Below are 26,188 nucleotides of genomic sequence, written 5' to 3' on the forward strand. Positions count from 1 at the left end.
GAACACAGGGGTATCAGTATCTCCTTTGCTTAAAAGAGCAGACTCAGACAGCTTTTCCCAAAGCATGGGTCTCATATCACTGTCTCGTCAAGGGGGCATTTACTGTGGTGTATTGCATGACCATGAGAAAGGGATTTCTTTTTCAGTTCTCTTTCCAGGAGAAAGCTTCGTTTCAGTATTTCAGTGTCAACACCTCTCACCCTTAACTACTCTCTATGCAGGAAACGTGGAGCCAGCCCCAGGCTCACAGTCTTGGTTGGCCAGAGTGCCTAGGTAGTTGTTTTGTTTATGGCTTGTTTTGTTTCTATATTATGTGCATTTACACTATGGAGATGTATGGAAGTGCTACTTGTCCACAAGTACTATTAGTGGTAGCAATACAAAGTATCCTTTGAAATTTAAGTTTCAAAAAGTGAATCGACTTAAAGGAAACAAATAAGTAAACAGTAGTACAGTAGGTGCACAGATAGGGCAAAATCATAAAAGCAGGGTTTGTGGATGGAATTTGGGGACCTTCAAGTTGAGGGAGACTGACAGAGAAGGCAGTGGTTGGAATGCAAATCCTGTTCTCCATTTGGAGTCTGAAGCTGTCCAGGGATTTAGCAACTCTCTTCCTCTTCTTCTCCCACTCCATCCCCAGGAGTACCCGCTGGCAGCTCTTGCAGGCACCGCCTGCCACTGTGGGTTTCCCACCACCCGATTCCCGCTCCATGACAGAGAGGATGAGCAGCTCTGTGCCCAGAAGTGCAGCGCGGAGGAGTTTGAGAGCTGCGGGACTCCTAGTTACTTCATTGTGTATCAGACACAAGTCCAAGGTGAGCTAGGCCCTTCCCCAGTGGACCCCAGATGCACTCCCAATGGCTTCCCTCCCAGACTTGTCGCTGCCAGTCCATCCCACACAGCCTGCAGCAAGGAGAAAACCATGCAAGCCAGAGGGCAGGGCTGATGAACTCCACCAGGCTTAGAGTTCCTGGATGGGCAACAGAAGGAGTTCCCAGGATGAGAAGCGTTCTGATGACCCATCTCTATCCCTCATCACCAAGGACCCTTGGTGGCTCCTGTAGTGAGACTGAATGAGAAAAGAGACTGAGTCTCCCACTGGCTGCAAAACAGATTCACCGCGTTATCCTGGACAAGTCATTTCCCCTTTCTGGGCCTCAGTTTTTCCGTCTGTAAAATGAAGCTGTAGACTGTTGGCCTCCAATGTTCCTTCCAATTCTAAGATTTTGTCATTTTATCTATAAGTTCTTCCTTCTTCTCTTTCCCTGTCTCACTCATCCTTTCCACTTCTAGTCTTCTTCCTTTGCTAGTGGAATCCACACTCACTGTTATCTCCTCTTCTGTCTCTTGGGGCTACCAGACATGATGATAATGATGGTCATGATGATGATGATGATGATGATAATGATGGTAATGATGATGATGATGATGATGATGGTGATGACAATGATGATGATGATGATGATAATGATGGTGATGATTATGATGATGGTGATGATGATAATGGTGATGATAGTGATAAGAGTGATGCTGATAGTGCTGATGATAGTGATGATGATGATGGTGATGAGGAGGAAGAGGAGGAGGCAGCAACACTTGGAGTTTCTTGAGGTCTTACTCTGTGCCAGACTCAGTGTTGCATCCTTCATATACATGTTTTCATTGAATCCCCTCAACTCTCTATGAGTTGGGAACGGTAATTATGCCCTCTTTACTGTGGGGTGGGGGAGGGGCTTGAGACTCAGAACAGTTGAGGAACTTACCTTAAGTCATACTGTTTGTAAACTTTCCCAATAAAACCCTTTTCTCCTGACCAAGGTATCATGAAGGGAGGGTGGCACTTGGGTGGGGATTGGGGGGCATCCCTTGCTAGGACACTCAGCCCAAAGGAAGCCCCTGAAAGATCACCTCAATGTCTGAATATATTGACCATCTACTATGTACCAGTCCTTATGCCAAGCCTCATCTTATTTAGTGATGTGAAGTCCACAGTAAACCTATGATCAGGGCAGTATCATCCCCACTTTACAGATGACAGAACTAAAATTCAGAGAGATTGGGAACTGGCCACAGTTATACATCTACAAAACAATTTGTTTTCAGGAGTCTGACTCCAAAGCCCCTGCTAGAAACCTTTGCCCATGCTCTAGTGACACTCCCCAGAGTCTGGAGAGCCAAGAAAACACCACTGGGCTAGACCTCCTCCTTCTCATGTCCCAGTCACCAAGCTGCCATATGTGGTAGAGCAGGCTGAGCATTGCACTGGCACAGCCAACAGAAAAAGTGGTGCCTAAAAGCCAGCCACATGTTGTGTGCCCTGGATGGCAGAACGTCTGTCCAGAGGAAGGAGTGGGCACCTTTTTCTGATTTGCACAAAAGTGCTGTATGAGCTAGTGGCAGCCCCACCAATAGCCTGTCCCTGTTTGACTGATGGGGTACCAGTGGTGATCAACTGTGGCTGTTTCTATGGTAGCTCAAGTCCTTCTGAGAGCCTAGTGAGCATGTGGCTCTTGGCCCTATTTACAGTCCGATGGGGAAGGATGGGTTTTTGTTAGTTTTCGGGGAAGTGCTGGTTAGTCTGTGCAAAGCTGTGCTGCCTTAGCCTGCAGGGGAAAGTCATACACAGATTAATTACCCTGTGATCATGAATGGCTTTGAAGTGGCCAGAACAGACACTGGAGCCTTTTCAACAGCAGATAACAATTCCCTAACTGATGAGTTTGCTCATTCCCAGTGCCCTACCCCCAGGCCATTACTAGGGCTTCCATTTTTCCATGTCACTCTTGCAGTTTCTACACACTGGGGAGGTTTGACAGTTATGTAGCTCATCAGCCTGCCAAGAGCCTGGCCCACCAGGGCTGCCATTTATTGAGCACCTACTGTGTGCTAAGCCCTGATGCCCCTTATGGGATAATTATTGAACACTTGCTCTGGGCCAGGCTCTGTCAAATCTTTTACCTGCCTTAAATCATCTAATCATCCAAACAGTCCAGTTGCATAAGCACTGTTATTACCATTTTACAAATGAGGTAACTTGGCACAGGGAGGCTGAGTAACTTGGCCAAAGTCAAATAGCTCAGACATGGCAGTGTAGGGATGCAGACCCAGGCAATCTAGGTCCCAAGACTGCACTCTCAACCTTAGCTTCTCAAAATACATTGTGAAAAATTCACACTCATTATCCCACATAATTGTGTAAGGTTTATTAGCCCTGTTTTATAGGTGAGGAAACTGAGGCTTAGTGAGGGGAAAGCCTTGTTCTGTGTCACACAGGTAGGCCATGACAGTTCTGGATGGAAACCCAGGTCGGTCTGATTCCACAACTGCGTATAATACTGCGTCCAACAGCTGCTTAATGTATGGGGCTTAGGAACCAAATCAACTTTCTTTATAGCCCTGAAAACCACAACTTTTACCTTGGGGTTGGCCTTGGCCTCTCAGGAAGTATTCAAATAGAGAATTCTGTTTTGGGGGGAAATTAAGGCGCCTGCTCTGCCCCACCCAACCTATCAACCCAACATTTTATTCTGGAAAAAAAAAAAAAAGTCAAACCTCCAGAAAACTCGGAAGAATTATGCAGTGAACACATATATACTCATTCCATAGAATTTTGTGACATACGTTAACTTTTGCTGTATTTACTTTATTGTCCATCTCTCCATTTCTCCATCCCTCAATCCTTCCTAATTTTTGGTGCATTTCAAAGCAAGTTGCAAGCATCATTGTACTTCAGAATGTTGTCATTGGTTATAATTCAATATTAGCTTTTCTGAAGTAACATTTCCATAGAGTGGAATGCACATATTTTAAGTGTACTAGTTAATGCCAGCTGGGAAATCCACTCCACTATCAAAATATAAAACATAACCATATTCTAGAAAGTCCCTGTATCTGAGCTCCTTTTTGCAGTATATTCCAGTGAAAACCATTCCCTGAAGCTTACTTGGCTTCCACACAGATGTCCCTTGGTTTATTTTCTCCTAAATCTGATCATCTCAGAACAAAAATTAAACAAGCAGGAGAAGAGAGCTGAACCTCCAGCTAGCAGCAACAATACCAGGAACCACAATCGATTCTGTGGGCACTTCCAGCATGTTTGTCTTACTCTAACACTGCATTCATTCATGAATTTCATTCTCCTAAACAACCTCAGGCTGTCATCACTGCTTAATAGTCCCATTTTATAAGTGAGCAAACTGAGGCTCAGATAGATCATTTTTTTCCTATGTCACCCAACAAGTAAGTGAAATAATTGGAATTTAAACTAGGACTTCACATTTCTCCTTCAGAGGGCTTTTGTGTGAAATCAATGAGGCTCACAGTAAGACTTCAATAAATAGCAGCTAATGCAGAACAGGAAAGACCCTGGTAAAATCTTGGGAAGGAATTACCTATAGGAGGGCAGAGTGATCTGCCCTCGTGCCCGAGTAATCATGTGAGGTGAGCTTGTCTCTTGAATTGAGCATGGGGCAGTCACTGAGGACCTTGTCCATAACTGGTTCGAGGCAGTGAACAGGGAGGAGGCCAAGTGCAAGGGCCAAGGAGTAGATAGAAGGGAGGAAACATGAAGGAATGTGGACAACTCTGCTGGCAATGTGGCAGTGATGGGGTGAAGGGGAGCTGGTGATCGCTGGAAAGGGCTCTTTCTAAAGGATAGAGCTATTTGTTCCTGTTTGAGTGCTAATGTGATTGAGCCAGCTGAGAGAGAAAAAATATTGGGGTTTGGAAGGAGTAAGGAGCTTGGAGAAGAAGGAGGGAATGGAGTCCACACACATGAGTAGGGGATAGGTGGCTTCCCCAGAATGGGGAGAGATGGAGATGAGGGGCCATGGGAGGTGAGGGAGGTTTGCCTGCCTTCCCTTGGATGGTAAATAAGGGTGGAGCTCATCTGCCCCGGGCAGAAGAAGGCAGCACTGAGACCTGGGGCCTCCAGGCCTGGATCTGGGATTCTCTCATCTTCTTTTCTGCTCCAGCACCCCCTGCTCTGAGCCTTCCCTCAGCTGCCTTTGCAACTGAGGGAACCAAAAGAAAATCTTGTGCTTTCTTAGCCCCCTCTGGGGTTGCAGTGGGAGGTGCTGGGGCTTGCATTTTCTGTTAACTCTGATGGTAATGGCATTCTGTGGGCTCTGAAAAGCCAGAGAATCAAAAACATCCAAATGGTACTCACCACCTCCCAACCCATTTTACAGATGAGGAAACTGAGGGCTAGAGAAAAATGATACCTATGCCTTTTGAGCATTTTAGACTATTAACATATTACATGCTTTGTTTCATTCAATCCTTCTAAGAGCCCTACAAAATAGATATTATTGTTATCCACCCAGTCACCATTCTACCCATTCATGCATCCATCCAAGAAGCAGTTATTAAGTACCTGCTGTATACCAGATATTGCGGAAACTTTTGGTGAATCAGCAAAACACAATACGGGCAGGGTTTCTGACCACACGACTAATTGCATGAATAATTATCTGAATTGCAATTGTGATCAACAATATGAAGGAGATGGATGTAGTAATGCACTAATGATAGCCCAGGGAGTCAGGAAAAGAGGAGAGAGAGGAAGGGAGGAAGGAAAGAGGGAAGGAAGAAGGAAGGAAGGAAAGAGGGAAGGAAGAAGGAAGGAAGGACAGATGGAAAGATAGTGAGACCCATTCAACTGAGAGCTGACGAACAAAAGCAAAGGCAGGTAGGAGGCAATGGAGAGGGAACAGTATGCATGAAGGCACTATGTCAGGACACAGCAAAGCACAGGAGAGGAAGTACAGAGAGACCAGTTGGCTGGCATGTGGTGGAGTGGATTAGAATGAGCCTGTGAGTTTGCAAAGGCCAACCATGTGGGCTCGGAGGCCAAGATAAGAACCCTGGACTGCATACTATGCTCAAAAGGCATAGGTATTATTTTTCTCTAGCCCTCAGTTTTGTCATCTGTAAAATGGGTTGGGAGGTGGTGAGTACCATTTGGATATTCCTGATTCTCTGGCTTTTCAGAGCCCTCAAAATACAAGAATAACAAAAAATACATGATGGAAGCCATTGACGGTTTCAATCTGAAGGAAAAGGGTAGGGGTGAATGGGAAAGACTTGCTCTGCTGTGGGGAAACTGGGGCTGGAGAGAAGATTCACCCTCCTAGCTGACTTCTATTGGATCCCTACTATGGGCTAAGCACTGTGCTTATCCCTTTCCATCATTATCCCATTTAACACTCACCTAAACTCTATGAGGGAGGAACCATCTCCCTCATTTTACAGATGGGAAAGCTGAGGCCCAAGGAAGCTTTCCCGTGACCCACGCAAGTGTCCTGTGCCCTTGATCACCTGGCTGAGAAGTGGCAGGGGTGGGGCTCATACCCTGGCCCTTTCAGACAGGCTCCATCTGCCCCTGGTGTTGACCTCTGTCCATGCTCCGCCCTTTTCAGACAACCGTTGCATGGACAGACGGTTCCTGCCAGGCAAGTCCAAGCAGCTCATTGCTTTGGCCAGCTTCCCAGGTGCTGGCAACACGTGGGCTCGCCACCTCATTGAGCTGGCCACAGGCTTCTACACTGGCAGCTACTACTTCGATGGCTCCCTCTACAACAAAGGTGAGGAGATGGCAGGGAGGGCAGGGCAGGAGGTTCCCTGGGCTTGGGAAGGTCCCCACTTGGAGAGTATGGGAATACTCCTCCTTGAGTATCTACTGTGTGCCACTCAACTCTCCCAGGCACACTTTTTGAGACTCACTGCATGCTTGGCACCCTCCCTTCCTTTTTACCCCAAAAACATTTCTTGAGTCATGTCCTGGATACTCCACCAGCATCCATTCAATAATTGACATTTGTCAAGTACTTATCCTATGCCTGGTACCTTTCCTCCATTTAGGTTACAACAAACATTTCTTAAACACCTACTGTACGCTGGTACCTCATTACAGATGTTTACTGACCAGCAGCTCTTTGATGTAATAGAGGTACAAGAACTAAGTTCACTTTGGGGACATTTATTGAGCACCTACTATTCACCAGGTGTCCTCTCCACATTTAAGTCGACAATACTCGCGATGCAGGGTGCTCTATTTTCATTCCATTCACAGATGTTTACTGAGCACCGGAATGTTCTGGATGCACTTCCTAAGTTAGGTGTCCCAACATGCATGTGTGGAGCACCAACTGTGTGTGAGGCGCCTCATGTAGGTTGAGATTGCCAAAGATGTTCTCTTGGCACCTAGTAGGTGGCCAGGTGCTGTATTCTTATTTAACCCTGCATAGAACCCCTGTGAGGTAGGATGGTGATGTTCTTTCCCAGAAATGAAAACTGAGGCTTGGAGAGGAGAAATAACTTGCCCAAAGTCACACAATGTTTTTTTTTTTTCAACAAGCTGATTGGGGATTGCATTCTAGTGTTTCCCAGTTTCAAAGCCCACATCTTTATTACTCTATCACACAGGTAAGAAATTCCTGGGTTTCTTACTGAGGAACAAGAAATCATGGATGAAATGCCCTTTGGGCATGAAGCCCTCTCCTGGGCGTGGTGGGAGACATCAGAGAAGCAAGGCCTCCTCCTGTGGGAGGCTTTGCATCTACATGTGGAGCAGCCCTTGGCCATGGTCTTTGTGTCTGCAAACCAGCTGAAGACCACTTCCTGGCTGTGTGACCTTAGGCAACTTACTGTACCTCTCTGATCCTGTGTCCTCATGCACAAATTAGAGATAAGAGTATGTACCTCATGAGGTTGTTTCAAAGCAGGGATGTCCCATCTTTTGTCTTCCCTGGGCCACGTTGGAAGAAGAAAAATTGTCTTGGACCACACATAAAATACACTAACACTAATGATAGCTGATGAGCTAAAAATAAAATAAAAATAACAAAAAAATCTAATAATGTTTTAAGAAAGCTTACGAGTTTGTGTTGGGCCGCATTCAACGTCGTCAATAAAAGTTGGCTCTGGGTACTCTGGTCTGGGTGCCAGGCACTAGCCAGGCACAGCTTAGTGCTGATAGAGAGTCATCCCCGAACCCTAGCTCAGGGAGAGCCAGGGGGTATGTCTTTCTCAGGGTGAGACACAGGAGGGAGGCAGAGACTGGGGGAGAAAAGGCAAGAAGGGTGAAGAGGGACAGGCTGATGGTTGGAGTTGGCAGCGGGTCAGGCAGGGGAATCTGCTTAAGAGTCCCAGCTTTTTATATATTTATCAATTTCCAGTTTTGGCCTGAGTGATTGTTTATTAAGCACCTATTACATATGAGGCTCCATGCTGAGGGTATTGCATGCTTATATCAGGATTTGAACCCAGGGCTGGCTGTCAGCAGTCCCTATGATCTTAACCCCTATGCTGTGCTGCCTTGTGGGAGCTTCTGGGAAGAGCACTGGGATATTCTGGAATCTCTCTGGCTTGTCCTGGAGCAGCGGCTGTGGAATGCAAGTTCAGAAAGGATGCCATGGCTGGCCCACATTCTCACTCTCCTGACTGTGGCAGCAACCCTACTCATGCAATCCCAGAATGTCACAAACAGAAGGGTCCCTCAGGATGATTTAGTTCAGGGATCAAAATTGGTTTCATCTAGTGTTGATTCCAGTGAATTTTTGCTTAAGGATGATATGTTAAGAAAGATTCTGAGGTTCTATTCTCTCTCTGAAACAAAGTGCCTTAATCTAGTAGTGACGCCTGTTGAAAGTGGAGAATGGGGAATGGTGGCCTATACACCAAGTATTCACCATCTGATCTAACTCAACCTCCTAACTTCAGAGAAGAAGAAATGGAATCTTAAGATGGAATCAGGAGATCTGATTTTCAGTCTGAAAGTTCACTCTGATACTTAACAGCTATGAGAGCTTGTGCAAAATTCTTCACCTCTCTGAGCTTTAATTTCCTAATCTATAATACGGGGATGTCAGTACTGAACTCAGAGATTTTCCAAAAAATATAACAAGATAATGTTTGTGAGATACTATGTGTGAGCCTGTGGTATAAAATAGACATTTTTTCAATGCTATGTAACCAGGACAGTCATTTACTTAGTCAAAGGCAAAGAGGATTGGTTTCTGACTACACGTTAGCATTGCCCAGGGAGCTTTTAAAGTCTTGACACACAGGCTGCATCTCAGACCATTTCCATCAGACTGTCAGGAGTGGGCCCAGGCGTCGGTGTTTTCTATAAGCTCCCAGGGGATTCCAATGCAAAACCAGAGCCAAGATCCCTGGCCCTAGACGAAGAACCCAGCATTCTTACTTCCAGACCCAAAACATTCCAAAAATTCATTTTTTCCCTGTGTTTGTTAATACTCTAGTGTGGGCATTATTAATTGGTCATTAATGGAGTGAGCCACCTACTAAAATTTTAACTGGATTTAAAAGAAAAAAAAGAAAACATAACCCCCTGTGGCAATTCCCTGCCTCAAGCTGTGTCTAGTTACTGGATGTTTCCTTCATTCGTTCTGAGACAGGCAGGGGGTTGTGGGCTGGTCACAGGCAGCTGAGGCTTTGAATGTAGTTGCCTTTTCATTAGGAGCTTTAAAATCCTTCCTGCAGCCTGAGCCCTTGCAGTTAACATTGAACTCTCCCTGGGAGCTTGGAGCTGGCAGTGGGGTGTAGACAAAATGAAGAGCCGCTTGCCCCCCAACAGCATCAGTCAATCTAGCTAACCCTGCCCAGTCTCTCCCCACATCACCTTGCAGCTGAAAGATGCTTAACTTCATGAAATCCTTTGCCACATTTGCCACACTGGGGCAAAGTTCTGCAGCCCCTTTCAGACTCCAGGTATAATGGGCTCTTTGTAGTTCGAGAATGCACTGGAGATTTGCACGTGCTATCATCTGCACAATGAACTGATCCCCCGGCAACTCTTGCTGATTTATCTAAGTCCTTTAGAGTTTCTTTTCTTCTGCTACCAACTTGCTGGATGGCTGGATGCATGTTCCCCTGCCCCTCGAGACCTCAGTTTCCTTCTTTGTAAGAAGCATGTGTCAGATGGGTGGTCTCCCAGACCCTCTTAGGCCTGACGGGCTGCGTGACATTTTCTCTCTTTCCTCCATATTTTCTGCAACCTGCTCTTCCCTCAGACTGGAAAAGGGTCCACTCCACCAGCAAGCTGGTGAGGGAGGGAGGGAGGAAATTAATGAGTCAATGAATGAAGAAATGTAGGGACCTTTCCCTCCCAGAATCCAAGTGTCTGTCCCACTTGGGTCTTTCTTCCCTTTCCCTCACTGGGTGCAACTGCCATTTGCAAAGCATGGTTTTCTCTGTCTCTGTGTCCATCTGCCATCTGGCGCTCCCTCTCTCTCTCTCTCTCTCTCATTCTCTCTCTCTCTAATTGTCCTTTCTCTGCATGTCTACCTCTGCCCAGTATGTACCTTTGCCTCTCTGTGTTTCTCTCTTCGTGTCTCTCTCTGTTCTCTCTCTAGGTGTCTATCTCCCCTTCTCTGTTTTTGTCTCATTTTATTCTGTGTCTGTTTATCTCCCCCAACTCCTGCCTTCTCCCCCACTTTGTCTCAGTCCCTCCCTCTCTCCAGGTAACTGTGTCTTTCTCTCTCACCGTTCCCCTTTCCCTGGGCTTCATCCTCCCTCTCCCTGCCAATCCCCATCTCAGAGACCTCATTGGCCTAATGCAGGCTCAAGCTCTGCGGTATGTGAGGAGCCAGAGCCCTGACTTCTGAAGGAGGGGAGACAGAAGAGGGAAGGGCAGGATGATGTTCTCAGACTGGTACATCAGCCCACAGAGTGGGCAGCCTCTCAGCCCACCTGATACAGGACAATGATTTCTGAGGATTTCCTTGTCCTCAAAACAAATCCCACTGTCCTGGAGAACCACCAGCCTTCAGGGGTGTCCATGCCTGGAGCCAAGATGGGACTTTCCTGTCCCAGTAAACTCTAGGACATGCAGAGATGTGCAGTCTCTGCCACTTCCCTTCTCTGTACCTTAGCTCCCCTAACTGAAAAATGCATGAGCAACTATAGTAACAGAGGTTTGGAAGAGAGAAGGGAAAAACATGTCTTGTTCTCTCTGTGGCCCTGAACAAGGTTGTTTCTCCAAATCCTGGGACAGTTGGGCAGCTCCTTAAGAGTTTGAGGGTCACATGGGTGCCCAAGATAAGCTGATATTTTGGTGACTCTTAAAAGATAGGATTTAAATATATCATGTTTATGTCATGGAGATGCTGGATCCTGGGTGTCAAGGACAGTAGAGAGGGGTACACCCTGGTGGTGGAGTCCAGCAATTCCGCTCTGGCTCAAAGCTTGCATCCATGATTCCCTTGTAATTACCTAGCCAGGCCTTCTTTAGAAGACAATTGAGCAACTATCTGTTGTTCCTCAGGCAAACCTATTCCATGTGCCTTCTCAAAAGTTCCTTTCCAGACATAGTACTCTTCCCTCTCTGGGACACATTCTGCTAAATGGAATTTTCTCTACATTTGCAATACTCCTATAGATAAACTCCTCAGGCAACCAGAATCTGGATTATGAAACAGATCTTTCCCAATCTTTATAGCTTTTCTAGGTTTTTTGTTTTTGTTTGTTTTTAATCTTGATAAATACTGTGCTAAGTTGACCCCATCATGAACAAATAGAAATGTTGTAACTTGGGTCTCCCAATGCATGGAGCTGATTGAAAATAGTTTGACCATCCTTCCATGTTTCTGGCAATTTTTTTTCCTCATTGAGAATCTGTGTGAGTTCTGGTATACCCCCTGCCTGTGTTTTCCATTGCTGTGCTCATAGTGAAATAGATTTTGGTAAAGATAAAATTTAACCATGGATGGAAAGCCCTTTGTCCATGTCATGCAGAGCTCTACCAGAATACATGACATGAAATTATATCCAGTGTTGCCTTGCATAAATGTTTATGTCCGAAGCTCTCTCTCTCTCTCTCAAGCCCCCACATCCTATTCCTCATTCTCCTCTGGAGGAGATTTTTTCCATGACACTGTGCTTCCCATCGACCTCAAAGGCTGTGGGTTAATATTTTCTCATGGGCACGGGTCAGTGCTAATTTGCAAGACTAGGCTTATCCCAGGCAACTTAACTTGGCAAGTCCCAGAATGGAACCTGATTGAAAAAATCACATTCCATTCTTGGTTCTTCTGCTCAGTGGCCATGTGAGGGAGGCTGCACCTCTCTGGACCCCTGTCTCCAGGAACAGGAGCAGGTATCAAGCCAGTCTTCACCTCCATCCATCTTAAAAGCCAGAGCACAACAGGGAGGGAAGAAACTATACTCCAAGGTTTGATGATACAGGGAGACTTCTCAGTCCATGATTTCACCCTAAGTCTTATTCTGCATTAGCTGCCATTTATTGAAGTGTTACTGTGGGCCTCATTGACTTCTCACAATGGCCTTGTGAGGGAGAAAGTGCATGGACCCATTTTACAGATGAGGAAAACTGAGGCCCAGAGAGGTGACATGATATCCAGAATGACTCATTGGGTTGTAAACACAGCCAGTATCTTGAAGGCCTACTACAATAACATTTCTACCTGGCCTTAATATCATATCCAAATGCCTTAGCTTGCATGAGCTAAGGGGCACTTAGAGGGTGAAGGACATGTGTGCCCGGAGCCCAGGTTTGTATCTCGGCTCTGCCTCTTCCATAGCTCTGTAACTTGGGCGAGTTATTGGACATCTCTGCCTCAGTTTCCTCATCTGTAAAATTCCTCATAGAATTGTTGAGAGGATTGAATTGCTTAATATATGTAAAGGGCTTAGACTAGTCTCCAGCTGCACAGAACTTCTCTCAGCTCCTCAGCTTTTGAAAGGAAAACCTGATCATGCCCCTCTTTTTTGCTTAAATCCTCTTAAGTGTTCCCCAGTCTTTCTGGTCTAGTGCTGGCCTCTTTATCACAGACCCCACAACCCTCTCCAGCCCCATGCTCCCCTCTTGCTACCTGCATTCCCTCTGCAGTCACTCGTATGTGACAGATTTCTTCCCACCCACCACAGGCCCTTTGCACCTGCTTTTCCCAGCACCTGGCCCTCCCTTCCCAGCTCTCTTGAGCTAGTAAGTTTCTCCTCATTTTTCAGTTCTATGCTTAAGCATCTCTTCCCCCAGGAAACCTTTCTGGATGCCACTTGACTAGGTCAGTGATTTTGGTTGAGCTGACTGGGCTGCCCATCTCCAGGCTGCAGGTTAGGACCATGTCTATTCTATGTGTCTGTCATCATCTGGGACCAATCCCCCACCCCCCACCCCCAAGGCATGTCCTTTCATGGTGATAGCAGAGCTCCCTCATGTAGAGTAAGCAGAAACATATGATATGTCTTGAGACTGTGCTGAAGACCTACTTCCACCCTCATTCTATGGACAACAGGAAGTCACATGGCCATGCCCATCATCAGTGGGGTAGGGACGCTGACTCCCCACAAAGAGGAATCACCCAGTACATCACTGGCCCCTCTCACAGCACCCAAGCCTTTTCTCTTTTTTTCTTTTTTTGTCAAGAGACAGGTCTCACTCTGTCATCCAGGCTGGAGTGCAGTGGCATGATCATAGCTCACTGCAGCCTCAACCTTCTAGCTCAAGCAATCCTCCCGCCTCAGCCCCCCAAGTGGCTGGGACTACAGGTGCATGCCACCATACCTGGCTAAATATTTTTAAATTTTTTATTGTAGAGAATGGGGTCTCACTATGTTGCCCAGGCTGGTTTCAACTCCTGGGAGCAAGCTATCCTCCCACTTTGGCCTCCCAAAGTGCTGGGATTACAGGCGTGAGCCACTGTGCCAAGCATTAATACTCCCCTTTTGTAACACTCACCAGGGCAGTGGTTTTACACTTATTTGTGTTCACTATTTGAATAATCTAACTCTGAAAAACAGGAAGACTTGTGAATATTTTTGAAGACCCGTGAATGTTTTTGTAAGGCATTTTAATCCCGGGGTCCTAGCACAGTGCCTGGCACATAGTAGGTGCTCAATAAATACGCGAATGACTGAGTGCACAAATGCATGAGGATTCCTGAGGTGGCCCAGAAGAGAGTGGGGTGGGCTTCCTGCTTCCCCAGCTCACCAGTCCTGTTCCTCACCTCTGGCTGCGGGAAGGGTTTAAAGGTGAGCGGGACCACTGGCGCAGCGGACGGACCATCTGCATCAAGACGCACGAAAGCGGTCAGAAAGAGATCGAGGCCTTTGACGCCGCCATCCTGCTCATCCGCAACCCCTACAAGGCCCTCATGGCTGAGTTCAACCGCAAGTACGGCGGCCACATAGGCTTTGCTGCGCATGCCCACTGGAAGGGCAAAGGTACAGCTCGGGGGAGGAGGGGAGGGGAGGGGAGGGGAGGGGAGGGGAGGGAGGGGAGGGGGGAGGGGCCCCGGGCTGCAGGGGGCGGTGGGAGGGTCCCGTGCTCCGGACCAACGTGGCCAGCAAGGAGGCAATGCCTCATGCGAGGAACCCTGGAGGACAACCTGGAGGGCGCGTGTCATGCTCTAGTCCTTGCTTCCAGTAGAGTAGGTGCCTCCCACAACCCCCCACCACCCACAAGCAGCACCTTCTGTGAGCCGGGCTGCTGCATCGCACAGGGGATTAAAATCATGGGCTCGGGAGAAAGACTCTTTGGATTCAGATCTCAGCTCTACCACCTCCCATAAGGGCTCATTAACCTCCCTGAACTTAGATGGCCCCATTTATAAAGTGCCTCTAATTAACAAGAAGGTATTCTTTACTTAAGATTTTGGTAAGAGGGTAGATCTCATGTTAAGTGTTTTTTACTATACACAAAAATGAACAAAGAAAACAGACTAAAGGAAACTTCCAGAAGTGATGGAAATGCTTATTACCTGGATTATGGTGATGGTAACATGAGTGTATCCACATAACCAAAGTCACTAAATTGTATATATTATGTGCAGTATTTTGTATATTAATTAGACCTTAATAAAGCTGGGGTTGGGAGGAGTTTTTCCATAAAGTGGTAGAGCTGAGATTTGAACTCAGGGAATCTTGCTCCAGAGCCCACACTCTTCAGCACTGCACTGTGATAATGGATTAGATGAACCATTGGTGGCTATGAATCACCGAGTCCAGAGCCCCCGACACACAGCAGGCGCTCTGCAAGTGTGAGTTGTCCCCAGCTCATCCAGCCTCCAGGAACCAGGCTGCTCCAGTACTCCAGCCCCTCTCCAGAGAGGAACAGAGCAGGGCAGGATGACATAACTCAGCAATTCACCGGTAACACCCTCAATACTGACTTCGTTGATTAAAATCCTTGGGCCTGCCCCTTGGGTCCCAATTCACTCAAGGCAGTTTGTCTGTTCCTCCCTCTGCCTCGCTCCTCTTCTCAGTGAGGGGGTGGAAGCTTGGATAGGTGGTGACATTTGTCCGGTTATTCCCAGGGGTAGAGAGGCCTCTGAATTATTTATTGGTAGAACAATCAGTCAAAAGCAAAACTGGTCGCCAGGCTGAGATATCCATATGTGCAAATGGTAGTAGCCTGTCCTAAGAGCACAGACTCTGCTTGTCAAAGCTGGAAAAGACCTGGGAGATCCCTCGGTGGGCCTCTGTGCTGGCTGCTCCTTAGGGTCCCTGGAGGAGAGTGGGAAAACCCCAGTGCCCAGGCTGCACCCTGGACTATTACTGGGTGGAGCGTGGACATCAATATATTTTTTTTCAAATTTTATTTTAAGTTCTGAGTTACGTTTGCAGGATGTGCAGTTTAGTTACATAGGTAAACGTGTGCCATGGTGGTTTGCTGCACAGATCAACCCATCCCCTAGATATCAAGCTCAGCATACATTAGCTATTCTTCCTGATGCTCTCCCTCCCCAACACCGACAGGCCTCAGTGTGTGTTGTGCCCACCCCACTCCCGCGTTGTGTGAATATTTTTAAAGTTCCCCAGCTGCTTCTAATGTGTGTGGAGGGCTGAGAACCACTGATTCCTATTGAGTAGTGGGGAAACTGAGGCCCAGAGAGAAGCAGAGACCACCAAGGCTGGTCTAGCCCAGGCACCCTGCTCTCCCAAGTGAACAGAAACGGGGCTTACTTGGGAAGCTCTTGTGGGCACTTCACATTTGATATCTCATCTAAGCTCTCTAGGGACCACATGAGGTAAGAAAGGCAGTGATCATCAGTACACCCCACTTTACAAGTGAGAGCCATCCCAGGAAGGGACTAGTCTCTTGACTAAGACCCTAGGTACTGACTAAGCTGGGATTCAAACCCAGACGTTAATCACCAGGCTCTACTGCCTGAGACGTTGCTGACCCTTTGGTAACATTCAGATATTTTCCTCTTCCAGAGGAAGAGGAACCTCAACCCCGTCTTAGGTTCAGACAAGTCTCCTAATTCCCAAGAACCACCCATCTCTCCTCTTTTTCCTTATTCAAAACAGCTGGGAGCTCTAAACCAACACTAAGGAAGGAGTCAGAACAGGCTGAACGGAGAGGCTGCAGGGAGTATGGGATAAGGGGATCCACCACACTCATCTCATATTGGGGGCCTGGGGTCCCATGTGAGTCTGAGATGGGAGAAGAGATCTCCAAGTGCCCCCTCCAAGGCATGACCCAGGTACACAAGGGCTCTAGTAGAGAGGCTTCCTTAAAGAACAGAACCCCCAGTCTCCACTCAGCCCATTCTTCCCCTTTGCATTCACCCTCTGGCCCCTGGAGACACTTGAGTTTGAGACCCTTGCTTTAAGGTCCTGAATCAGTGGCATCAGCATCTCTTGGGAGCTTGTTGGAAATGCTAAAACCCACTGAATCAGAAATTCTGGGAGTGGGACTCCAGAAATATGTGTGTGTGGTTTTTTGTTTTTGTTTTGTTTTGTTTTGTTTTGAGACAGAGTCTTGCTCTGTTGCCCAGGCTGGAGTGCAGTGGTGTGATCTCAGCTCACTGCAACCTCTGCTTCCCGGGTTCACGCCATTCTCCTGCCTCAGCCTCCCAAGTAGCTGGGACTACAGGCGCCCAGCACCATGCCTGGCTAATTTTTTGTATTTTTAGTAGAGACAGGGTTTCACTGTGTTAGCCAGGATGGTCTCAATCTGACCTCGTGATCCACCCACCTCAGCCTCCCAAAGTGCTGGGATTACAGGCGTGAGCCACCGCACCCAGCCACAATCTGTGTTTTAACAAAACCCTCCAGGTGATACCGATGAGCACCCTAGTTTAAGAACCATTGCTATAAGTCCCTGCTACTCAAAATGTGGCCTGTGGACCAGCACCATGGACATCACCTGGGAGATTTTTAGGCAAGCAAATGTCAGGCCCTATCCCAGGCTTCCTGGGTCAGAATCTGCACTTTAACAAGATTTCCCCAGACACTTCATGTGCACTTTAAGGTTTGAGAAGTGCTGCTGTTGGATGCCCTCAGTGACAGAATGTGAAGGTCACCCTGTAAGAGCCAAGGTCACCTAGCTATTAAGTGTGTCCACCCCACCATGCCCTTGCCCCCCTCCCAATTACAGCTCAGTCCAGACTCCTAGAACCACCACCCCCACTCTGCTTTTGGTTCCATAGAGTTAATTTTACAATCTCCCTAGAGTGAATTCACAGCAAAATTTTATGTGATATGATTATACAAGGTGAATTGTCCTGGATCTGTTTAATGAAACAGATACTGTGTTTAATGATTCCATGGGGAATTAAGTACAGTTAAACTATTAATCAGGCCCCAGTTCTTTCCATCAACAAGAAGATGGAGGGGAGGCTGGCCAGCCTGTGCCCTGCCAGGCACACCTGTATGACAGTTCCGGTGGAACCAGAACTCATTACCAATGTTCCATGGCTTTATTGCCCAATTTGCAGACAGCAGTCAATGATCAGGAATCCTGAGTTAAACGAGGGCTTTGGTTTTTAATTTTTCTTCTTTTTCTTTCCAATGAAGTAATTTGAGAGTTTCAAGAGAGGAAGCATTGCCATAGGAGGGGGCCAGGTGGATAAACATCTGCTGCTGAAACAGCTCAGATATCTATTGTGCTTTTGGAGGGATGTTTGAACTAAAATGATGGAGCATGTGGGGAGTCAGGAGATACAGGAGGACAAATAGCATCATGGACAATCATAACACTAACCAGTATTTATTGAGCACCTTGCTTGTCCCAGGCGCCGTACCAGGATCTTTGCAAATCTTATTTCGCTCAATTTGCACAGCATCTGTAGGAGGTAGGTCTTATCCAGATCACCATTTTGCAGATGGGTGAACTGAGGCTGAAGATTGAGTAATGTCTCCAAAGTCACACAGCTCGTGTGGGGAGGAGCTGGGTCCTGAACCCCGGCAGTCTGACTGCAGAATCATCTATAAACAGACCCCACGTCTCAGACAATAGCCTGAAGGTAAATTGAGCAGTAGGCAGCCTAGAAGTCATGATTCCCTGGTCCCAGAGTGAAAAGAGGGCAGGAGCTGATCAGACCAGGTGCTCTATTTTTTCTTTTTAAAAATGTATTTATTTTTATATATTTAGGATGTACAAGTGCAGGTTTCTTGATATATATAAATAAATGTATAAAATCAATATTTTATATATGCATGCACACGCATGTATATGTACCACATTTTATTTATCCAATCCTCCACTGAGGTTGATTCCATGTCTTTGCTATTATGAATAGTGCTGCACTGAACATGTGTGCAGGTGTGTTTTTATGTAATGATTTCTTTCTCTTTGGGTGGATACCCAGTAGTGGGATTACTGAATTGAATGGTACTTCTATTTTTAGTTCTTGAGAAATCTCCACACTGTTTTCCATTGGGCTCAGTCTGGGATAGGTGTGGGTTGGAACCCTGCCTTCAGCGCCCATTGTGTGGACTTGGGCAAGTTGCTTCCTGCTTCTGAGACTCCTTTTCCCTGTGTCTAAAATGGAGCCAGTATTAAGAATTCCTACTCTCTAGGCTACGTGAATGCACGGAATGAGATCATGCATGCAGAGTGCCCCACATAGCTCCCAACGCCCAAGAAATGCTCAGGCAACATACATTCCCTTCCTGCCCCTCAGACAGAGGCACCTGGTGACCCACAGAGGTTTGCAGTCAACAAGGACACACTGTCATCTCCATGCCCCCTGCATCTAAGACTAGGATACCTGGAGCTACCTGAGAGACTCCTTCCTTTTTCTTGAGCCATCCTGCAGCCCCCTTTCAGCAACCATTTGAGATGGTGAGAGGTGGCCAAGCCTAGAAGTTTGGATCTGTGTTGTTGCTGGGTGCTAGGCGACGAGCACCGTCTCTATCACCTGGGCAACTCCCCTGAGAGTAGCAGCTATTCTGAATCATCAGTGATGCTGTAAGGTGATGCAAGAGTGGGGAAATTCTGAAAAGGGAAAACAGAGCATACAACATGCTAGATTTTTCCTAATCACTCAGATACATCTGGTCTTAACCCATTATAACAGTACAGGCCCAATTAGCCAGATACATTATAAATAATCTATTTTAAGGATTAAAAATATCCTTGTCAGCAGCATAAATATCTCCCAAGCAGCTGTGATGTTCCGGGGGACTTGGTGGGGAAGGAGTCTTGCCACAGATTCTGATGTGTTCTGCAAAGAAAGGGAGGCCTTCGCCACACTGCAATTTGGCAGTTGTGAATTTCAATTTAGTTCAACAACCGTTCACTGAGCACCTGCTGAGTATAGGCAGTGGGAGGAAGTGGCGATGAGGCTGCTGGTGCCTGGGAAAGATCCATCCTGGAACCAGGCAGGCCTGATCTGGATGGTGCTTCCTGGCTGTGTGGCCATGAACAAGTCACTTCACCTCTCTGAGCCTCAGTTTCCTCCCTGGTGAGGAGCAGACAGTAGTCCTTTTCCTTTCAGGGTAGTCAGCAGGATTAAATAAGATAATGGGTATCCATCGCCCAGCAAGGGTGTAGGAATTAATTTTTAAAAACCAGCTGGGCTCCCCAGTGCAGCCTGGGGGACTCACCACCCTCGTTCAATAAACAGAGTTCTTCTGTTGCCTGCTCTGGCAGGCGCCGGGTAGTGTTTGTCCTTGCGAGAAGCAGCAGGTCTCAGTTCATGGTTTTGGAGCTCCTGCCCTCTGATTCTCCAGCTGGGGCTCAGAATTGAGGCTGTGATTCCTTTTCTCTGTTCCCAACACCCTCCAGGTCCCCCTTCTGCACTTTCCCCGGCTCCTCCTTCTGTGGGAGTTTTAGCAGCTCCAGGAACTGACTGCCTCTCCCCATGGAATTCCCAGGTTCTCTGTAACCTGTCTTTCAAGTCAGACAGTCCCAAATGCACCCTCCAAGTTTGCATGACAATCCATCCTGTCATTTCACCATGACACTTCCATGAAAAATAAAGAAAGGTAGGACAGAAATGTGTGAAGATGATGATAAAAATAGTCCCACTTAAACCCTGCCCTCAGATAGCTTACCATCTGCTGGGGAGACAGACTACAGAAGTGGGGGGTTTCTGCACAGCATAATGAGTGCTGTGGGGGGCTGCAGGGGACGGAGAGAGGAACTGTGAAACCTAGAGGAGGCACCCGCCTGAGCCCAGGGAGTCTGAGAAGATGACCTGAAAACAGAATAATATCAGTAATAACAGTAGCCAACATTTATTGAGCACCTGCTGAACTCAACACGCCATGTTAGAAACTTTGTATGTTTTTTCTACTTTGTATAACAGCTCCATTATTATCCTGTGAGGAGATACCACTACTACACAGAAAAATTTGGTACTTAAAAGCCCAGACTTTGAAGCCAGACTGCTTGGGTTCAAATCCTGACTCTGCCAGTTATTAGCTATATGACCTTGAGCAAATTACTTAACCTCTCTGGGCCTCAGTTTTCTCTTCTATCAAAAGGAGATAATGATGATACCTCGTAAGGTTGTTGTGAAGATTAAGTGGAATTAAGAGCTATATTAATGTATTTATTAATATATAAGTATGTAATCTAAAATATACAATTAATATATATTAGCATAAATAATATATAACATAATAATATGTTGTATATTATATTATAGTAACACATACTTATACATAGGGTTTGCCTGGCATATAGTAATCACCAAACGAGTAGCATTGCTATCCCCAAAGAGAAGGTGGTGGCCAAGAATATTCCAGGGAGAAACAGCGTTGAGGTGAGAAGCATCGGGGTGTGTTTAGAGCTCTAAAAGGAGTGAATTGAGCTAAGTTGTTATTCTTTTTGTTTTTTTGAGGTAGGGACTTGCTCTGTCACCCAGGCTGAAGTGCAGTGGCATCATCATAGCTCACTGCAGCCTCGACCTCCTAGGCTCAAACAATCCTCCCACCTCAGCTTCCTGAGTAACAAGAACTACAGGCATGCACCACCATGCCCAGCTATTTTATTTCATTTTTTTGTAGAGACAGGGTCTTGCTATGTTGCCCAGGCTAGTCTTTAACTCCTGGCCTCAAGCCGTCCTCCAGCCTTGGCCTCCCAAAGTGCTGGGATTATAGGTGTGAGCCACCTCACCCGGCCTGTATTATTACACTTAATTGTTAATTGTGTTACTGTGTTGTGCTGTGAATAACAGTAACCACTGCCAGCACCATCTGACTGGGTCTTTCGAACTCCTCCTCCCTCTGACTGTGTCCTCTCTCCTCTCTCTGCAGAGTGGCCAGAGTTTGTGAGGAACTATGCCCCATGGTGGGCCACTCACACACTGGACTGGCTCAAGTTCGGCAAGAAGGTGCTGGTGGTACACTTTGAGGACCTGAAGCAGGACCTCTTCGTCCAGCTGGGCCGGATGGTCAGCCTGCTGGGTGTGGCTGTCAGGGAGGACCGGCTGCTCTGTGTGGAGAGCCAGAAGGATGGCAACTTCAAGCGCTCGGGGCTCCGGAAGCTCGAGTATGACCCCTATACTGAGGACATGCAGAAGACCATCTCTGCCTATATCAAGATGGTGGATGCGGCCCTCAAAGGGCGGAACCTCACGGGTGTCCCTGACGACTACTACCCAAGATGATGCATCCATGTAGGGGAAGGGTAGACTGGGAGTCCTGACCATGCAGGCCCTGGGGACTCAAGAGCCCTGGTGACCCCCACTCATCTGTCCTCTCTTTGGTCTGGGAACAATCCCCTTGGCTGCTCTTTGCCTTCATTGAGTTTCCTGCATGACAGAGGAGGCTCAAGGGAAGAGATTGTCCAGGCACTACCACTCTGCTCACATGTTCCCCCCTTGGCAATGTGGGGCATCTTGTTTGGGGGGTTCTAGTTACATGGACTCTTTTCTGTCTCCTGTGTCCCTGCCCCTACCACTCTGGGTTCCACTTGTAGGAGGGAGGGCTCATCCACTTCATGGAGACTTGCTGGATGCCCCATGGCAATTGTCAAGGCTCTTGTTGCATGAGCCCAGGGGGCTATTGTAAAAACTTGGCCCCGGATGCTTGTCCCTTCTGGGCTGAGCTTTCTCAGCCCCCTTCTCATCTCCACCCAAGAAGTGCTGGCACCGATGTTTAACTCAGGCCACCTTCTGTTCTAAAGAAAGATTGCTGGGAAGTTTCTCCATGGCCTTAGGTTTCTGACATCCTGGGTAGTGTGGGGAGGCAATGGTGCTCACGGCAGGTTAATTGGAGACACCATGTGTGGCCATTGGTGTCATGAGCCCCCCAGGCCACACTGCTTCTCAGAAACGAGCTGCTTGCCTTTCCACCTCCAGGGCATGAACCCTGCCCCTTTCTATCCATGCTGTGTCCAGGAGGTGACCTTGAGACCCTGATAGCACCTTCAAGGAACCTCAGGCACCAACAATGAGCCCACAAGGATGGTCACATGCCATGTGCAGAATTTGACTTAGGAGAGAGCCCTAGTGACACATCTCTCCGTGGTGGGCTTCAGTCAGTCTTACACTGCCCTTCTGGCCCCTACAAATGGGTCCTTTGCTATCCAGGTGAGACAGCAAGAGTGTTCTTAATCAGGTGGAACCACACCCAAAATGGACCCCCACTACCTTCCCAGACCATCTATCTCCCCTTGATCGTAGTCCAACAGGGCCAGCTTCCCTTGGTGGCCCTTTAAGGAATGGAGTGAATGAAATTGTGTCGTTCTGTACAAACACTGCTGTCTTGATGCTGAAATGCCAAACCAAAGGATTTCTGAGGACCTGAATCACGGAGCATCAATCTTACAAAGTGTTGGTCCAGAGTCCCATCTCTTCCCCAACCCTGGACACCAGTGGCTTCCCACTCAGTCCAAACCTGCACCATCCATCATTGTGTAGATGAAAAAGCCATAGGTCACAGTCTCTTTGCTATTCTGTTGCAGCAGCCTCCCTGTGCAGTCCCTCTGAAGACCTGGGGAGCAGGTAAATGCTCATTCCCAAGTAGCAAAGAGACCACGGAGAAGGTGCGTGTAAAGAGATATATTTTTGTAAGAGGAATATGATTAATACATTCCGCCCCTTGGAACCTGGCCATGCAAAGGAAGGGCACAGGGATTAGACCTGTGGCACCCTTCCCCAACTCCCTCATCTGTAGGATTTGGGCTGCCCCAGGCCCACCCAGGAGGCTCTGAATGTATTTTGTACCATGTTTCTTTCCCCCAGGAGAATTTCTAGTCTTCTTTCATGAAGCAGTGGAGGGGTTGGCCTCCCTTCTACTGGGAGGTTGACTCTCTCTGGGAGACTCTTGGTCCAAGACCTGGGTCAGTTCTTTGCTGGTGGTCCCCTCTGACCACAAGCTTCTGTCTGAAGATTCCTCAGGTCAATACCATCATTAAATGCGAGTTTTGTTGATGATTCTACCATGTGGTAGAGTGTTGTGTAAGACAGGTTCACAAATGGGATGTTTTCCTAGTGTGTGTGTGTGTGTGAGAGAGAGAGAGAGAGAGAGAGAGACAGAGACAGAGACAGAGAGAGACAGAGAGGCATAGAGAGACAGAAAGGCATAGAGAGACAGAGAGAGAGAGACAAGAAACAGAGATAGACAGAAAATGTTCGGGGTGGCGGGCGGGTTGGTATATAACTGCTTTTGTGCCTGTGTGACTCTGGCATAGCTGCTCAGGAAGAATTACGTGCCTCTGTGTGTAAAATTGCCTTTGTGTTCTCCTGCCTCTCTATGTTTTGCAACTGTATCCCACAAGTTGCCGTTATGACCATCTTATTTGTAATGAGTCTGTGCAGGTCCTTGTGTATGGGATTGCACCCGCGTAAAGGAGGAAACGGTCAGTGTGCATGAAATCCATGTGTGAGAAGCTGCCTGTCTATTTTTGGCGGGGTGGTGGGGGGGCACGTCTTCTGCATATACCTTTTGTCCTTGGCTGCTGTGACAGGGAGGGGATGTGGGGAGAAATGGTGGATGGGACAAGGTCACTAGAGTGTGGTGGAAGTGTTCCTGCCTGAGTATGTGCACAGGTATGGAAGAGGTTATCTATGAGAGGCATCCCTTCTGTGTATCTTTGTAAGAGAGAGAGTGTGTGTATGTAAGAAAGAGAGAGAGAGACAGAGAGAGAGAGAGCAACAGAGACACAGAGAGAGACCCTGAGTGTCATGCTTTGCACAGCCATATGCAGCAGGGAAGTCAGTGAGAGTCCAGGAGGACAGAGAAGTCCAGTCTGTTCCCTGTAGGTGGGGATGAGTGTTTCTAAACCTCCACATACCGCTGAAGGAAGACCCTGTGTTCTTCCTCCTCATGCATCAGAGGGGCTTCTGTGAGGAGGTGCTGATGTCCAGGGGCTGTTTCCCAGCCAGAGGGAGAGGCAAAGTGTTATATACTGCCACATGGACAGCGCGCGGGGTAGGAGCTGGGCCAGGCAGACGAGAGAGAGGGGCTTCTCTTCCCCCAGGCACGGAGAGCTCAGGAGGACTGAGAGTGCGGGGATGACTGTGGTGGGGAGGGGAGGGGAAGATCTCAGAAAGGGTGTGAGTTTGTTCCAGAATCCAAAAGAACAGGGCATTTCTCTAGGGGTTCATCTTGGCTCACAAAAGTCATTCTGTGATGACTGAGCTCTGATCTGGGGCCCAGACTACACTCTGTCCCCAATATTAAACCAAGTCTGACCTGGTCACAGACTGAGCCCAGTCCTCGAGCCTTGAACCTGAGTCAAAGTTAAGCCCTGATCCTGATCACAGACTGAGCCCTAATCCTGTGCACATACTGATCCACAAACCCTCATTCCAGCCCCACATTGACTGAGTCACATTGGACTGAGTCCCAAACTACTTAGACTGAGCCTTGACCCTAGTCATTGATTACACTCCAACCTGGGTCACAGACTGAGCCCCGACCTGCCCCAGAACTAATGCTGATAGTGTCTCCTGACTGAGCCCTAATCTCTGTCATAGACTGAGCCCTGATTCTGGCCACAGGTGGAGCCCCAGTCCTGGCCCTGCATAAGTCATGATCTTGGTCACTCCAAGCCCTGGGCCTGGTCCTGCCTCTGATCTCAGATCAAGCCTTGACTCAGGTCACAGGCTGAGCCCTGAACCAATGTGCCAGTTTTCTTTCACTTTTCTAAATATTATCCATGCCACCAAATCCTCCCAACTGGAAGTGCAGGAAGCCATGCAGCGTCTAGCCCCAAGCTCTCACGGGTCCTTCTTAGAACTCTCAGATTCTGTGCCTTATGCAACTCCCTGTTTTCCTCCTGCCCCCAACCACAGATCACTGTCAGGTGGGAGGGGGTGGTGCGAAAGCCCTTTAGGCCAAAGGTGGGGCTGGACAGTCTACCAGCCTCTTCTTTGGCTAATTTCTGCCCTTCCTATTACACTTCATCAGCCATCTGGAATAAAATCTTTGTATTTCAGACCCAGAAAGAACCAAGGTAGCATTCATTCATTCATTCAGCACATATTTACTGAGCATCTACCATGTGCCAGGCACTGCTCTCAATTCTAGGAACTAAAAAAATAATAAGACAGACAAAAATCTATGCTCCAGCAATGTACGTTTTACCAGTACTGAGCAGGTATCTCAAAGTGATCAGAAAGCTTTCAGCGAGAAGATAGTGAATCAAAGAAGGAAAAGGACTCGAGTGGCTCCTGACCAACCCCATGAGGTTGTTAGAACAGAGATCATTAACTCTATTTTATAGGGGGACATCATTGCTAAGAGTGGCTGGCCCAAGCCACACAGAAACTAATAGTGTTACCCACACAACCGGTGGGTTCAATTGCTTGGCGGGTGACCACAACCAAGGAGGATTTAACAGGGGGATTTTATTATTTGTCACGAGTAAGTAGGACACTAGAGATGGCTCCCAAAGCAGTGCCTCCCTGAACAACAGTGAACACAGGGCTCGTATTGAACTGGTGAGCTGAGCCATTGTATGCAGAGGTGGGGTCAAAGCCGCAATGTACAGTCAAGGATCATCCTTCCACATATGTCACAT

At 47.5% G+C, this 26,188-nt stretch overlaps 1 protein-coding gene across 4 annotated transcripts in view; it reads left to right on the forward strand.

Moving 5' to 3' along the window:
* Positions 1-24,038, forward strand: part of WSCD2 (WSC domain containing 2) — a 123,044-nt gene extending 99,006 nt beyond the window's left edge. For 2 of the 4 annotated variants that reach the window (XM_030821317.1, XM_030821318.1), the window contains exons 6-9: positions 641-815; positions 6,420-6,584; positions 14,005-14,205; positions 21,475-24,038. In XM_030821317.1, coding sequence (XP_030677177.1) covers positions 641-815; positions 6,420-6,584; positions 14,005-14,205; positions 21,475-21,827 — 894 coding nt within the window. In that variant the 3' untranslated portion in view covers positions 21,828-24,038. Of the gene's footprint in view, positions 1-640; positions 816-6,419; positions 6,585-7,357; positions 7,426-14,004; positions 14,206-21,474 lie in introns of all 4 variants that reach the window. The other 2 variants (XM_030821320.1, XM_030821319.1) reach the window with 2 other exon arrangements.
* Positions 24,039-26,188: the final 2,150 nt, after the last annotated feature.

The sequence above is a fragment of the Nomascus leucogenys genome, chromosome 10 (genome assembly GCF_006542625.1).
Source record: "Nomascus leucogenys isolate Asia chromosome 10, Asia_NLE_v1, whole genome shotgun sequence".
In the NCBI taxonomy this organism is placed as follows: domain Eukaryota; kingdom Metazoa; phylum Chordata; class Mammalia; order Primates; family Hylobatidae; genus Nomascus; species Nomascus leucogenys.